The sequence below is a fragment of the Hakea prostrata genome, chromosome 8 (genome assembly GCF_041222555.1).
Source record: "Hakea prostrata isolate BN-2017 chromosome 8, UWA_Hpros_2, whole genome shotgun sequence".
In the NCBI taxonomy this organism is placed as follows: Eukaryota; Viridiplantae; Streptophyta; class Magnoliopsida; order Proteales; family Proteaceae; genus Hakea; species Hakea prostrata.
Window position 1 is genome coordinate 8,477,927 of NC_142607.1, and position 13,520 is coordinate 8,491,446.

General features: G+C 37.8%; 2 protein-coding genes across 2 annotated transcripts; both read right to left on the reverse strand.

The window, feature by feature from the left end:
* Positions 1–683: 683 nt before the first annotated feature.
* Positions 684–7,515, reverse strand: LOC149006661 (cystathionine gamma-synthase 1, chloroplastic-like). The gene is made up of 11 exons (XM_089166185.1): positions 6,824–7,515; positions 5,787–5,890; positions 5,424–5,497; positions 5,154–5,322; positions 4,833–4,892; positions 4,539–4,742; positions 4,262–4,348; positions 3,982–4,089; positions 1,491–1,586; positions 1,230–1,348; positions 684–1,051 (listed from the first exon to the last, which is right to left on the reverse strand). The coding sequence occupies exons 1-11, from the start codon at positions 7,278–7,280 to the stop codon at positions 928–930; spliced, it is 1,602 nt and encodes a 533-aa protein (XP_089022311.1). The 5' UTR covers positions 7,281–7,515; the 3' UTR covers positions 684–927.
* A 4,269-nt stretch (positions 7,516–11,784) lies between these two features.
* Positions 11,785–13,492, reverse strand: LOC149006662 (pathogenesis-related protein 5-like). Its single transcript, XM_089165016.1, has 3 exons — positions 12,667–13,492; positions 12,244–12,508; positions 11,785–12,132 (listed from the first exon to the last, which is right to left on the reverse strand). The coding sequence occupies exons 1-3, from the start codon at positions 13,154–13,156 to the stop codon at positions 11,967–11,969; spliced, it is 921 nt and encodes a 306-aa protein (XP_089021142.1). The 5' UTR covers positions 13,157–13,492; the 3' UTR covers positions 11,785–11,966.
* Positions 13,493–13,520: the final 28 nt, after the last annotated feature.

The following is a 13,520-nucleotide window of genomic DNA, read 5'->3' on the forward strand; positions in this document are numbered from 1 at the left end:
AACTAAAAAAAGTACAGACACGACTGCATGAGTACACAAGGATCGAAAAGAACCAAGGAGCGACAGATGACCAAACTGTCGTACATGCAATAGACAGGGCCAGCCAGGGTAAGGGTTGGGTCAAGCCCAATATGGATCACGTCCACAAAACCCTTAGAACAAAGACACTAGAAAACCACCAGCACCCACAAAGGGGGGACAGACATAAATTGAGTCCATAAATTCTTGGTCTTGGATGATAAATGCATGAACCGATGAACTATAGTTTTGATCCCAGATCCAAATCTGATGGATTTGGCCTGCACTGATTAAAATTGAGCTATTTAGAACTAGGGGTGTTTGGAAAAATAAATCGGTTGAAAACTTGTCTAGCAGATTTCCCCTCTCCTTCTCATCAAATTATAAAGCCACTACCTCATGTAAAAACCAAAAGCAGGAAGAAACGTATTAATGTGACAGTGGATCGGTTCAATTAAAGATTTTTTTTTTTTGGTAGAACAATCAAAGATGTTAATATAGCCTGTAAACCAATCGAGTGAAACCAAAATCTTAAGGGATAATTACTGTAGCCTTCTTCTATTATAGGTTAATTATTACTTTATTTCTTATATTTTTTGAAATTACTAATTTAACATTAAATTTTACTTATAATTATTGTTACCTTATACCCTTAAATTCTGTTAGTTAAGTGATGACGTAACAATTTTTATTTATTTAAAAATTCCAAAATAATCATAAAAGTTTTATTCTATTTATTTATACAATACAAGGGGACAACAGTAATTATCCCAAATCTTAAACGTGCATGCTCAAACCTATTTACATTTTCTAATTGTTCAACGTTCACATCATTATTCAGGTCGGCTATTCCATAGAACCATGGCAAAGAAGCACCAAGGAATTTATGTGTAGTTCACCAGAACACTGCTATATGGCCTCTAGAGAGTTGAGTATATCAGCCTTCAAGTCTTCAAAATCCTCAACTCCAAAGCTGAACCTCACTAAGTTATCCTTGATCCCAAACTTAGCTCTTCCTGTTTCTTTCAGATCCCTGATACAAAGTGCATTGACATTGTATGAATTGTTGAGAAAATTATAATGAATCTATAATCTAACTGAAATTCTATGTGCATAGAGTGCAATGCCAGTAGGGTAAATATCTCACAAAGGGATATAAGAATCAACTGATCAAAAAATAAAATTAAAAAGGAATGTCTCAAGATATTTACCAGTAGGACATGATTGCAGGTTGATCTACAATGCTCTCACAGCCACCAAAAGATGGTGCATTATATGGGATTTTTAAGTTGTCAATGAATTTCTTGGTGGTCATCAAGTCTCCTTCAACCTGCATGAACAAAGAACAATAAGTGTTTCCCACAGCCACCACCAAAAGAAAGCCCAATCAGGAATGCATCAACCCCAACTAAAGTATTATAAAGGAAAAGAATATTAAACCCAGATTTGACACAAACAACTAAAATGATCACCTCAAAACTGACAACACCACCAAAACCACTCATCTGTTTCTTGGCTATGTGATGTTCTCGGTGACTTGGCAAGCCTGGATAATGGACACATGCTACCTGCAATTACACCAGGTAATTAATTAGTGTACTACCACAAATTTGGCACATGGCTGAAGCGCAGATTTTCAAGGATGTATTCTAAATGTTTTCTATAGGAACATTGTTTGACCAGCTATGATATATGGATCAGAGGTGTTGGGATGTTAAAAAACATCATATAGATAAACTTAGTGTTGCAGAAATGACGATGCTAAGATGGATGAGTGACAAGACTAGGAAGGATAAGATAAGGAGTGCTCATATTAGAGTTGCTCTAGAGTAGCTCTGAAAAGTGATAAGCTACAAGAAAGTCATTTGAGGTGGCATGACCATGCCCTTGTACGGAGAAGTGATATAATCTAGATTGAACGAATTAGAAGAGCTATGGCAAACCCAATATAACCTTAAAAGAAGTGCTGAGAAAGGATATGCATAGCTTAAGCCTTGTATCTAGCATGGCCTCTAATAGAGCTGATTGGAAGGTAGAATCCATGTAGCTGACCCCATTTGGTTGGGACAAGGCTTGTTATTGTTATAGTTGTTATTGTATTTTGAATCCAGGATCTAGTCCTAACAATGAAAACTGAGACATTGAACACTACAAGGCTTCAACCTCATGTTTAAGATATTCCCTCTGTCTTCAACTTTTCAGTTATTTCAAGGGGAAAAAAACTCTATACAATTAATAAGTTCAACAGAAACTTGCATGATTTCATCCTGTTGCAAAGAAGGGTCAGGGGGGAAATAGCATGCTGCTACTGAGGTTAAAGGAGACTAGAAATGTATCCAAACATGCTATTAGATTGGCCAATTGATTATTAAAAAGAAAAAGGGGAAGAGAACTGTTAATGCTAGCAACAGGTATTCATTAATTTAGGAGAGATGAGTTTCTACTCAATTTGTTGTAAACAATGTATGAGTACCTGAAAAAGCTTGAGTACAAAAAAATTACTAATGTAGAGCAGCAGACTGTAAGAAAAGAAGTTAGTTACCAACAACTTGAGCATTGGATAAGGCCTTTATATTTTAAGAATATAACATAGATTGTTCCTTTAGAAAAAGAGGAGCAGATATTAAAGAACTAACAGAAAGCAGATCAGGTTATATATCGCAGATCCATAACAGAGCAGAGAAGCTGCTGTGATTCATACTGTATATATATACCTGGAAAAGCAGTGGAGGGAGGGAAACTAGGGTATCGGTTGGGAGTAGGAAAGGATAATAGTGATGAAGAAATGAGAACAAGGGACCACAGCCCTTGTAAGTCTGCATTGTCTCAAACAACTTACAAAGGGATCACTTCTATCCAACTGAAAAAAAAGAAAGCAAAGCTGTTTCAAATCCAAATGTTTAGAGACAAAGGAATTATCAAAGAAGGGGTCTACATGGATGAGGGCAGGAAAAACAACAGTGGAAGTGGGACTTGCCACTTTAGAGGGTATCGTCAAGCCCCGCAATTCCATTTTCCAACTTGAAAACTTGATCGGTTGGAGGGCTTCAATGCTCTGTATGATTGAAATTTGATAGGTCATAATCTGAAGGTAGTCTCCTCTGATTAATCACTATTGCTTGCTGTTCCCCCCTCCCCCCGGGAACAACCAAACAACCCATTTTTATTGCATTGATGGTGAAATTCCCTTGCTACAAGGGTTGCAATCTCTCTTGAATTTCATATTGGGACTTCTTAATTTCGTGAACAGACATGTAATCCAGCTTTCATGAGTGAATCGTGAATGAGGTTAGTTTGTAATTTACAGAATTAGTGACCTTTTATGCAGTTGCATACTTCACTACCTCAGCCATCATTAAACCAGTGAAGGAGACTCTTCCAAAGTTCCTATCTTTTGAGTAAATTTTTTCTTCTTCCCCAGTTTCATTCTTGACATAAAGAGGTGTTAATGTTGGCACTTTAGCGCTCTTCTCTGTCAATCTTCCTTTATTTCCTTCTCCATAGGCACTGACTGCTCTTTCACAGTTTCACCTTTGATGATTTTGCCTTGGGTGCATATCTCTGCAGATTATTGTTGAAGAAGATCAATGCTGTTGTAAATTTTGGTGGTTAGAGGAGGTAGAAGTGGTGGTGGTGCTTGGAGGAATGAAGAAATGGTAGGTCCCAACTTTTAAACTTAAAAAAAAAAAGAAGAAAGAGGGGTTGATAATGAGTTTAATTGAGGGTAAATTTATCAGCTCAACCTTTTTTTTGCTAACACTGACAGCATCAGGAAATACAGGAGTGTTTGTCAAACACATAGGGGAGGATTGCAGAATTGTCAGAAAGGTCAAGGGAGGTCTGAGTAGTTTACTCTTATTATTATCATTGGTGATGGTCAGCATAAACTTATTTGGACTGACAAATATGGCTGCTATTGATCTGAAGGGAAAACATCAAGAAGAAAGGATAAAGAACAAGTACCTTAGGATGTGCCTCTAATATCCCAGCCATCCTCAATGCTGTTGCATTTTGTTGTTGTACACGAAGATGCAATGTTTTCATGCCTCGAATGAGTAGATATGCAGCATTCTAAGGCAAAATGAGACCACAGCAATGATGCAAACTTAAAATTACGGAGAATAAAACCACACTTATCAATTTGTATGACATCCAAAAATAGTTCCAGAATATTTCAACTGCTTTTTAAAGACATTAACTGAGTGAAATTCAAAAGATTGCAATCATGATTCGGATAACTTACTGGGTTGAGGGCACCACCAAAAATATGATGGATCTTACGGACTTCAGAAACTACCTTTTCAGAACCACTAATATAACCTGCAAGAACCTGCATAAGAACATGTGAGGGTGTTGATCAATTTGTGCATCCCACTCACTACTAGTCTCTCAACAGTGCTCTTCCCAGGGCATCAGAGACATCACTCACAAGTTGTCAGGTGGAGATTCTTTTCTACAGCAACTCAGCCCCAATTACTCTTTTAATTACATATATGGCAAAATTTACCAGCATAACTCACATCATTGTGACCTCCAATGAACTTTGTAGCAGAGTGCAGAACAATGTCTGCGCCAAAGGCAAGGGCCTTCTGATTCAAAGGTGTTGCAAAAGTTCCATCAACACAGACCAGTGCACCATGACTATGGCAAAGCTTTGAAACAAACTCAATGTCGACGCATCGGAGGAATGGATTGGTTGGAGATTCTGTAAAGAAAAGAGTTACCTACAAGAGAAAACAATTTCATCAAGAAGTCACGTGTGTCTCTCATCCTCCGATAAAACAAGCCAAAACCATGTGTTATTCATTACTAACATTATGCTTCTCCAGTGTACTTTTCAGGGAATCCATATCAGCAGGGTCAATAACAGTAACCTGCAAATTCAAAATGTGAAAAATGAGTTAAAAGAAGAAGAAAAAAACAGCTATACTAACAATATGATAAATCATAGAAAGATCCCAGCTGAAACTTGCAAATTATTTGGAACTATCATGACCATTATAACAGAATCTCATAGTAAAAGTAACCAAATGGATTGATGGGAAGAATGTTCCAAAATGCTTTTACTCAATTGTATTACTTACAAATTCAAAAACTAAGCACACGAAAGTCATGAATGTACAATTGCACATTACCCTGATTCCCATTTTGGGGAGCATAGTTTCAATAAATATTCTGGTCTTCCTGTAGCAATCTGTTGTTGTTATGATACTACCACCAGCTGGAACAAGTGCAAACAGCATAACTATACTAGCGTACATTCCTGATGCCATCAACTGTGTTGATTCAGCCCCCTCAAGTGCACTGCTCAATTTAGGAAACAGGTAGATCACATTAATTATGAAACAATATTATTCTATGGTTACAATTGCCAGCGGACGTATACATTGAGAGACAAGACAGACCTTAGCTTTTCCTCGGCCACCACCGTAGTTGGATTTCCATAACGCCCATACTCAAAACTATCATAGCGTCCCTCCTGTCAGATGATCGGAGTACATATAAGGTAAAACATCTGACATTGTACTGACAACCCATAACACAGTCTAGTTTGATTCAACTGATATACTAAGCATAGGGAATCAGAAGTATGGGCACAATGTTACAACAATCAATTCCACGTGCTTCACTAGTCAATCAGTTTCTGTTATTGAGTAGCTGATTATTTCGAAGTGCTGAAACTCTTGCAATAATGAAAAATTATGAACAAGAACATCGATGAAACTAGAATTGCAGCTAGTTTGCTAAATATCAGGCATTATACTTACCTTGAAATCGATGAGCTGATCGGTACTCTGAAAGCAGTAAGCAGAAGTATTGACAATTGGCGTGGTAATTGCATCAGTAACTATACCGCGACCTAATCTTTCACCTGAACAATCCATAAAGGTGAAAACTATATGAGAGTTATACCAGAAATGACTTGAGGTACACGTACCTCATATGCATTCAAAACAATAACTAGATCTACGGCTTTCCTTCTGCCTTGGCTTCTAGAGCAAGCCCAATAAAAAGTTATTATTTTGCTCTGATTTCTTACATGCAGTCAGATCTCCTTTCCAAATCAATTAATCATACAGTTACAGCATACTTAGCTCCCAGTAAAGTTTATTGTCAACAAATCCCATGATATAGGTTCCCTCACAGGTTCCTTTGTTCCCTTCTGCTTACAAACATTTCCTTCTTCATATCAATGAAATGGAAACTTACCAAAAAGAGCAAATCAATAATAACGGGTTTAAGGGTCACAATGACACGGAATGTCATATAATCCGAATTTCAGTGGTTGAGATTGGAAGACCAGCAAAGAGCAAGTGGAAGGTCAAGCGGACGAGTGATGGGTCCTCCAAACATGAATGGGGTGATGGAATACTAGAATTTGGGCACAGAGATTAGAAGTGGTTTACCCAATCCATCAGCTCTGTTCAAGTTAGAAGGCCCATCGTGAGCATCTTCTTTCCAACCCCCAGAAGCTCACTTTTATTTTTTAAACTCTCCACCTCAAGAAATTAATATTCTAAATGTTTGGAAGCCAGAGCATGTCAATAAATAAGCCAATATGCAGCATAGGTTATGGGTGCACATCGAGACTTGATAACCAAGCATTCATAGTAACGGAAAGCTGTGGTCTGGGGATGAAGTCTGAGCACCTGCTTCAAATGGAAAATTTTCCGACTAATAATATGCATCGAAATTAAAGACCAAAAACTAAACTAGAGCTCTAGATAGAAGAAAGTGAAATAATGAGCATATAGTTTCTGGATGTGTGTAAGAGTACGTTTGAGAAAGAGTGGTTATCACTTACCAGCATGAACAGCTAGGCTTCCATCGGAGCGCAAAAATGAGGCATGCAGAGCGGCCGAACCCTTAAACTGTACAAGACTACCAGTGTTGGAAGAATAACCATCGACCACCGTCTGGACACCATCAACGATGTGTTGAGTGCTTTCGTTGGGAGCTATGGTGGATGGGTTAACATCGGTAGCAGAAGCAGGAACAGAAGAAGAGTTTTTGGACCACGAAGCCGCAGCGATTTGAGCAACACCGATGTTGCTGCAATTCCTCCGGGCTTTGTTGCTGAGCTGACGAACGAAATTGGGAGGGAACTTGAGGATCAGAGAAGACAGACCCGACGAAGATCTTCCATTGATGGGAAGTAAGCGGGTCGAGGGAATTTGAAGGCCAGGATTAGCAGAGTAATGGGTATCCGGGCGGCAGTTGAAAGAAGAAGGAAGAACTCTGGCACAGCTAGGAACTGCCATGAAGATATTTTTTAGTCCCTAAAAAAATATCAAACAGAGCAAGAAATGAGCAGAGTTTTTTTTTATTTTTATGATTTGGTCACTTTGTTGTTCTGATTTCCTGCCTCTTTCTTCTTCTGCCCAACGAATCCAACCTCTCACAGAAATCAATACCTGAACTGAAGATTTTGAAGGCCTGGTTTACAGCACACTGAGAAGCCCGAGAGGTGCGCGGGATCGATAGTTCGGTTAATATTTCTCACTTAGAAAAAAAAAAATTTTATTGAATTAAATTGCAACCGCTTATGATGGACGATCCAGATTAATCTGATCAAATTTAATGGTAGGATTTGTAGAATGATTCAGTTATACAATTTACATTATCATTCAACAAAAAAATTGTATTTCGGAGACATTGAGCTTGAACCTTGAAGCATTTTCTTTTCGTCTATAAATATGCTTTCTGCTTGATGACATTGTCCATCAATCCACCAACCACACATGGTTACTTGGCATCTACACAAGCCACGTGTTATCCATCTAGAGGCTAGGAGCCTTTACACAGATTGATTTGTGTATAATAAATTAGTCAAAGTACATTCCATGAGAACGTCATCCGTCTCTGACAAATCATGTGTCTGCCCAACCCAGAAGGTGGGGATGGAAAGATAGCCCGCCTAAGTGGAGAGGATTTGGAATCATATAAATGACATCTTGTAATATTAAATGTTCTTGGTTGTACACAATAATTCTCATTTATCCAAAAAAAATTTTGGAATAGTTTTAGTAAGTCAAGTTAATTCCAAGGAACCAAGTCTCATTATAAAAATAAAGAAAATTTCTAGGGTCTCCCTAAGATAAATGGCGAAAAGTACATACATTTGAATATCGGCAATGACCCCTCAATATGTCTATCAATTTTATACAATAGTATATCTCATTCGCAAATTTTGTTAAGTTATGGTTACATAATTTTATAATTTTTGAATATCCCTTAATCTCTCGTGATTTTTTATAGAGTTGTTCTTAGCATCATAAATTTTATCTTTATGTGTTTCTTATGCCTCTATTTGTCATTTATATTTTAAAATAAAATTAGAGTAATACAATTAATTGTATATTTATCATTTCTTCTCACCAATTAATGGTTAAAACAAAAAAGGGACAAGCTATATACCTTTTCTCCCAGGTGAAAAAAAATTGTGTATACAAGTCATGGCTTTGTCTACACATGTTTTGTAGAACATAGAAAGGAATTTTGACCAAACAGTCTTACACACCATTAGCAGGATCTTATTTTTAAGAAAGTCAATCGTACGAATAAGATGGGCAGTGGATCGAACAACTTGGATGGTGAGATCCTTAGAGATGAATCTAATACATAGACAACGGAGATGATCCATATAGTTTCTAATTTTTGAATGGTAAGAGCAAATGTTAAATCATGTCGTCACTAATGTCATCATTCCAACTTGAGCCACTTGAGTTGAGCTTTTGAAAAAAAAGTAAGAAAAGAAAAAAAAAAGTCAAGAAAGAAAGAAACTTGAGCCACTAGAGAATCTCACACCATCCATGGGATCCACAATTAGACCTGTAGAGAGATCGAATTTAGCTCGGATATACCATTATGCCATTCTGACAAGCAAGATCCGTATCTGAATCTAATATTTGGTTAACAGAAGTATCCAAATTCAGATCTAAAATTTTATTCGATATCTGATAATAATCTGATCCAATAAACTATTGGATTAGTGATTGTCATTTTTTTTATGATTTTTTATTTTCTGGTTTCTAAATCCTATAACCAGCCCTTTTTAAAGAAAAAATGATTAATACTTTACTCCAACCGGATAATATCCAATTTTTGATTTTTTTGTTACCGATTATTGGTTTTTGAATCGGATTATCATCCTTTTTAGAGAACAAAATATTATATACTTTACTCTTAATGGGTAAATTTTGATTCAAATACTATCTAATCCAATAAGCAATTATCTAAATCTGGGTTACTTATAGGATTTGAACATTCTTAAAAGAATATGAATGCGACTTCAAAGGTGAATTTCAACTATCCATTTATAGGTCTATATAGCCGAAAGGTGGGCTTAACACCGCCACTAACTTTCAGTGTTTTTGTTGAGCAAGAACATTCCTGTTGGTAAGGAAGAACATCAAAACACAGTTAATACTAAGAAAAGAATGGTGACAGCGAGTCACAATCTTCATTGGCCAAAATGTAGGACCAAATTATGAGGTAGAGTCGTAGTCTTGAAGAGAAGACTTTAAGATCTGTTTGGATGTGTAAATTCATCCAAAAATAATGACAAACAGTTTTGTTTCTTCTTCTTTTTGATGTCATTTGCAAATGCTTCTTTAAAATACATCTGGGATACAGTTGGAAGGGATGAATCTTTAGCAATGATTGATCGACCACATTTATAGTCTGTGGTCAAGACATCGAAACAACCTCCCAGCAAAAATTAGTGAGAAAAATTGCATATAAACATCAAAGATTAAGTAATATCAACTCATTGCCTCTAGATGACACAAATGAAATCATTGGATTAGTAAGAAGATTGAGCTCGATACATAATTCTTCTCAAAATTATTTCTTCTTGTTCTTTGATATTCCTTGAGGTACACCAAAAGCCATACACAGGTTAGTTCAGATATGGGCACTTGCTGCTATAAACAGCAGTGGCAAACTTGCCTTTTATTTTCTTTAGTGTATTTCTGGCTTCAATTTTGCCTCCTCCAGGAACAATGGACACTGGAATGAGGCTGGCAATCCTTTCCACTTGTCTGATATGTGATATAAAGAAAGAAAAGGAAAGGAGGGCCTCAGTGGCCTAGTTGAGATTCTTGAATGAAGGACTAGTTTTGGATTGAGACCTTTGCAATCCAAACCTCCACTCAGTCCTCTTATCCTATCACTGTTGAAGGTTACAGTCACATGTATCTCTCAGCCTTACCTCAGAACCAATATGATATTTAAAGGAAAGAAGAGTAAGTTAACAGATTATTGTCTCACCATATTGGTGCTACATCCTTCAGCTGTGGTCCTCTAAATCAGGGCCACTGGGCTTCAAAACTCTCAAATGTGTAGGTTGAGAGGTGGGAACAGTTCTGCGCCACTAGTGTAAAATCACCTCTGGAAAAATAAAAATCTAAAGTCACTGTTGAGCAACCATATGATGTGATGGTAGTGGTAATGGCCGCTGTGGTGGTGGTGGCAGAAATCTCAAGAGTTTACTCTCTCTCTCTCTCTCTCTCTCGATTTTTCTTTAATCTGATCCATTCCAACGAAGCAGAAAAAGCAAAGTGGATGTTACAAATATGATCTGTTTCTATAAAGGGTGAACCAAAGTCTGAAGGCTTCTGTACAAGTAGAGTTCAGGGGAGCAATTTGTCTATGCAACCTTATCTTACCACAGCAGTTTTGCTGAGAGATTGTTTCTAAGCCTTGACCTCAGGCTACAACTATGGTCCACACTGATCATTGTGCCAAGACTTGCCCCATAGTCATACACGTTAGTTAGGGCAATGGTTACTTGTTACTATTTCTTTGCTTATGCATTGGGTTAATGGTCTAATTCTCCATAGACATGTAAGTATTAGTTTCCCCAATCAAGGAAGGCTATCAAAATTAAACCCTCAGTTTTCTAAAAGAAAAAAGAAGGATTATCCAACTAAACTAGACAGTATAATTTTGTAACTTCTACATTTAAATGAACCGGAAATGGGTGGTCCTTGACTAACATAGTTTTGATAATCTGTCCAACCCAGTTTTAAAACCCACAGATCATCTTTCTACATTTTCTGTCAACTATGTAACACAAAACACTGTAAATCTAAGGACTACTTGAAAGTCCACAAGCAGATGGCAAAGCCTTGAGTTAAGGCTAACCCAAGTGAGCCTGATTAATTGCTGAGCCACCTGAAGACTCAAATTAAAATTTCGGAACATTGGTATACCTACAACTTCTCCTTGTACAAACCAAATGCCTTTCAAACATAATTTCTGTAGGAACTCAGTATTATTCCAACATTCTTAAAAACACACGGTGACAGTAAATGATACAAATATGTGGATTTAGGAACTGGTCAAGACAGTAATTGGAGTAAAACTAGCAAAGGAAACTGGTAGAAAATTCTCCAAAATTTTGAGATCCCTATACAAGATACACTACAGTAGCTCCACAGCAATGTGAATTTTGGTTACGAGAGACTGATTCGACTTTTTATTTTACAAGTAACCACAGATTTTTAACAGTACCTGTACAAGTGACGCAAATTAGCTATAAGTGTGATACTTTTATTTGGTCCTGGTGCAATTTTTTCTTCTGCAAACATGAAGAGAAACCATGTCGCATTAGGTACCATAAAAGATGGAACCACAATGATGTTGCAGCCAAAAGAGTGCAGAAATTATGTATATGCACCAGCATGAAACATATGAAAATAAATCTGGAGTTTCCATTGGCAGGAATTCTGAAACAAAATTTCTTTTAAGGAATGCCCAGGAATAGAAAAAAATAGTATATAATGAAATATAAGTCTATAATGAATCATGTAAATACATAATTAAGAAGCAATCCTAGAGCTTCGGATCTTCGATGCACTTCCTTTTGATCAGTGTGCTATCAAAGTTCTCATGAACATCTGTTTCAACAATCTTCAGCAGTAAGGAGCTTAGTTCAGGGTGGCTTAAAAGTAGTGAAGGACGAGAAGGAAAAGGATCGACATTGGAACAGAGATTACATTTGAAGATGGTGCCAATCCTGCAATTTTCGCCGTACCACTTTGATAGGAAGGTGTTGTTTTCTCTTGAAATACAGGTGGGGTTGTAGATATACCATTAGACCTTATTACCCTGCATGTGAACAGCAAAGGAAATGAAGATTAGATGAACATGGATGGGACTTATAGGCAAATGTTTATATCAGAATTATAGAACTAGCAACAGAGAAAACAGTGATCTTACCCATTGAGATCAGGGCAGAAAGTGATAGTATACTGGAAGGCCTTGCATGTGAAAGTGCTTGTGCCATCATCGAATGCATAGCTATAGGCCCTCGGGCAAGCTTGCTTGAAGATCGTCGAGTAGGAGGATGGCTTACATGTAGTTGGATTGGCATACTCTCCACTGCAGCAGTACTGATCAAGCCCAAATGCCTCACAAGCACTCTTACATCCAACCACACCTGCTGTCTCATTACCATCTACAACCTGCAGCTCTTTCGGGCAACCTGGTTTTGAGATTTTCACTGATTAGTTCTCATATGCAGCTCTGTAAAATGTGAAACTGCATCAAAGGTATTCCTACTGGAATATCTACAATGCACCACCATTTGAACTCCTCCATGTTAAAACTTATAGTAAGGGTAGAAGCAACATCAACCATTACCCAGATTGAGATCTGTAGCACAACCGGTTGCATTACATTCGCCGTAGACACTATTTGGAATGACGAAAAGTGGGAGATTGTAACCATCGACCATGCTAACATCATAGAAATCTTTGTCATTGCCATTCCCAAGAGTGATCTCAAAGAGTGAGGCAGGTGGTTCAGCACCATTACCATCACACTCAAGCCTTCCCCCACAATCCCCTGTCCGGCATGTCCCATTCCCCGAGTCATCAAAACTGCAACCAGTTCTTGCCCAGATGCGACCAGACCAACCAGGATATGCCGGAATCTCCACACTCTTGCCAGACTCTAATTCGAATCCGGTCATTGGAAGCTGTGGAGTCCCAGCACCAGCTAGTGTACCTGGCCAGATTGTATGTGGACAGTTATTAGATATGGTGAATGAGCCAGAAAATGAGCCATGGATGAAAGATAAGCAAATGAAAATGAGCTCAATGGTATGCAGGCCCTTCAGGGTTGATGACATTGTCAATGCTACAGGGATCCCCGTGGTCTCTCGTCGTATTCCGGAGTTTGGTTTGGGGGAATTGGAGGAAAGATCCACAGATAGGAACCATTGCTAAATACTGCCAAGGGAATGGAAAATTCACATGAGGCATAAGGCATTGTGTGCAGAGAATGGAAGCTTTTGGGGTTTAGAATTGTTTCTAATTTGGGTGCCCTCACTGAGAAGCGATACCTTTCTTTTGTTTATTTCGCTGGTAACAGGTTGAGCTCTGATGAGAGATCTCCACGTTGTATGATTCCTTAATAGGATCAGAAGAACCATCCTATGAGTATGAGGACCAACATTGGAGAAACCCTGATTGATATGATACTAGGTTCCTATA

Excerpts from the sequence above, each read along its gene's own strand:
- LOC149006661 (XM_089166185.1), bottom strand. The coding sequence starts at position 7,280 with ATGGCAGTTCCTAGCTGTGCCAGAGTTCTTCCTTCTTCTTTCAACTGC. Across the intron at positions 5,498-5,786 it reads ATCAGCTCATCGATTTCAAG|GAGGGACGCTATGATAGTTT; the intron begins GTAAGTATAATG and ends ATCATCTGACAG. Across the intron at positions 4,743-4,832 it reads GTACACTGGAGAAGCATAAT|GTAACTCTTTTCTTTACAGA; the intron begins GTTAGTAATGAA and ends TTTCTCTTGTAG.
- LOC149006662 (XM_089165016.1), bottom strand. The coding sequence starts at position 13,156 with ATGTCATCAACCCTGAAGGGCCTGCATACCATTGAGCTCATTTTCATT. Across the intron at positions 12,509-12,666 it reads TGCTACAGATCTCAATCTGG|GTTGCCCGAAAGAGCTGCAG; the intron begins GTAATGGTTGAT and ends TCTCAAAACCAG. Across the intron at positions 12,133-12,243 it reads TTCTGCCCTGATCTCAATGG|GGTAATAAGGTCTAATGGTA; the intron begins GTAAGATCACTG and ends GTTCACATGCAG.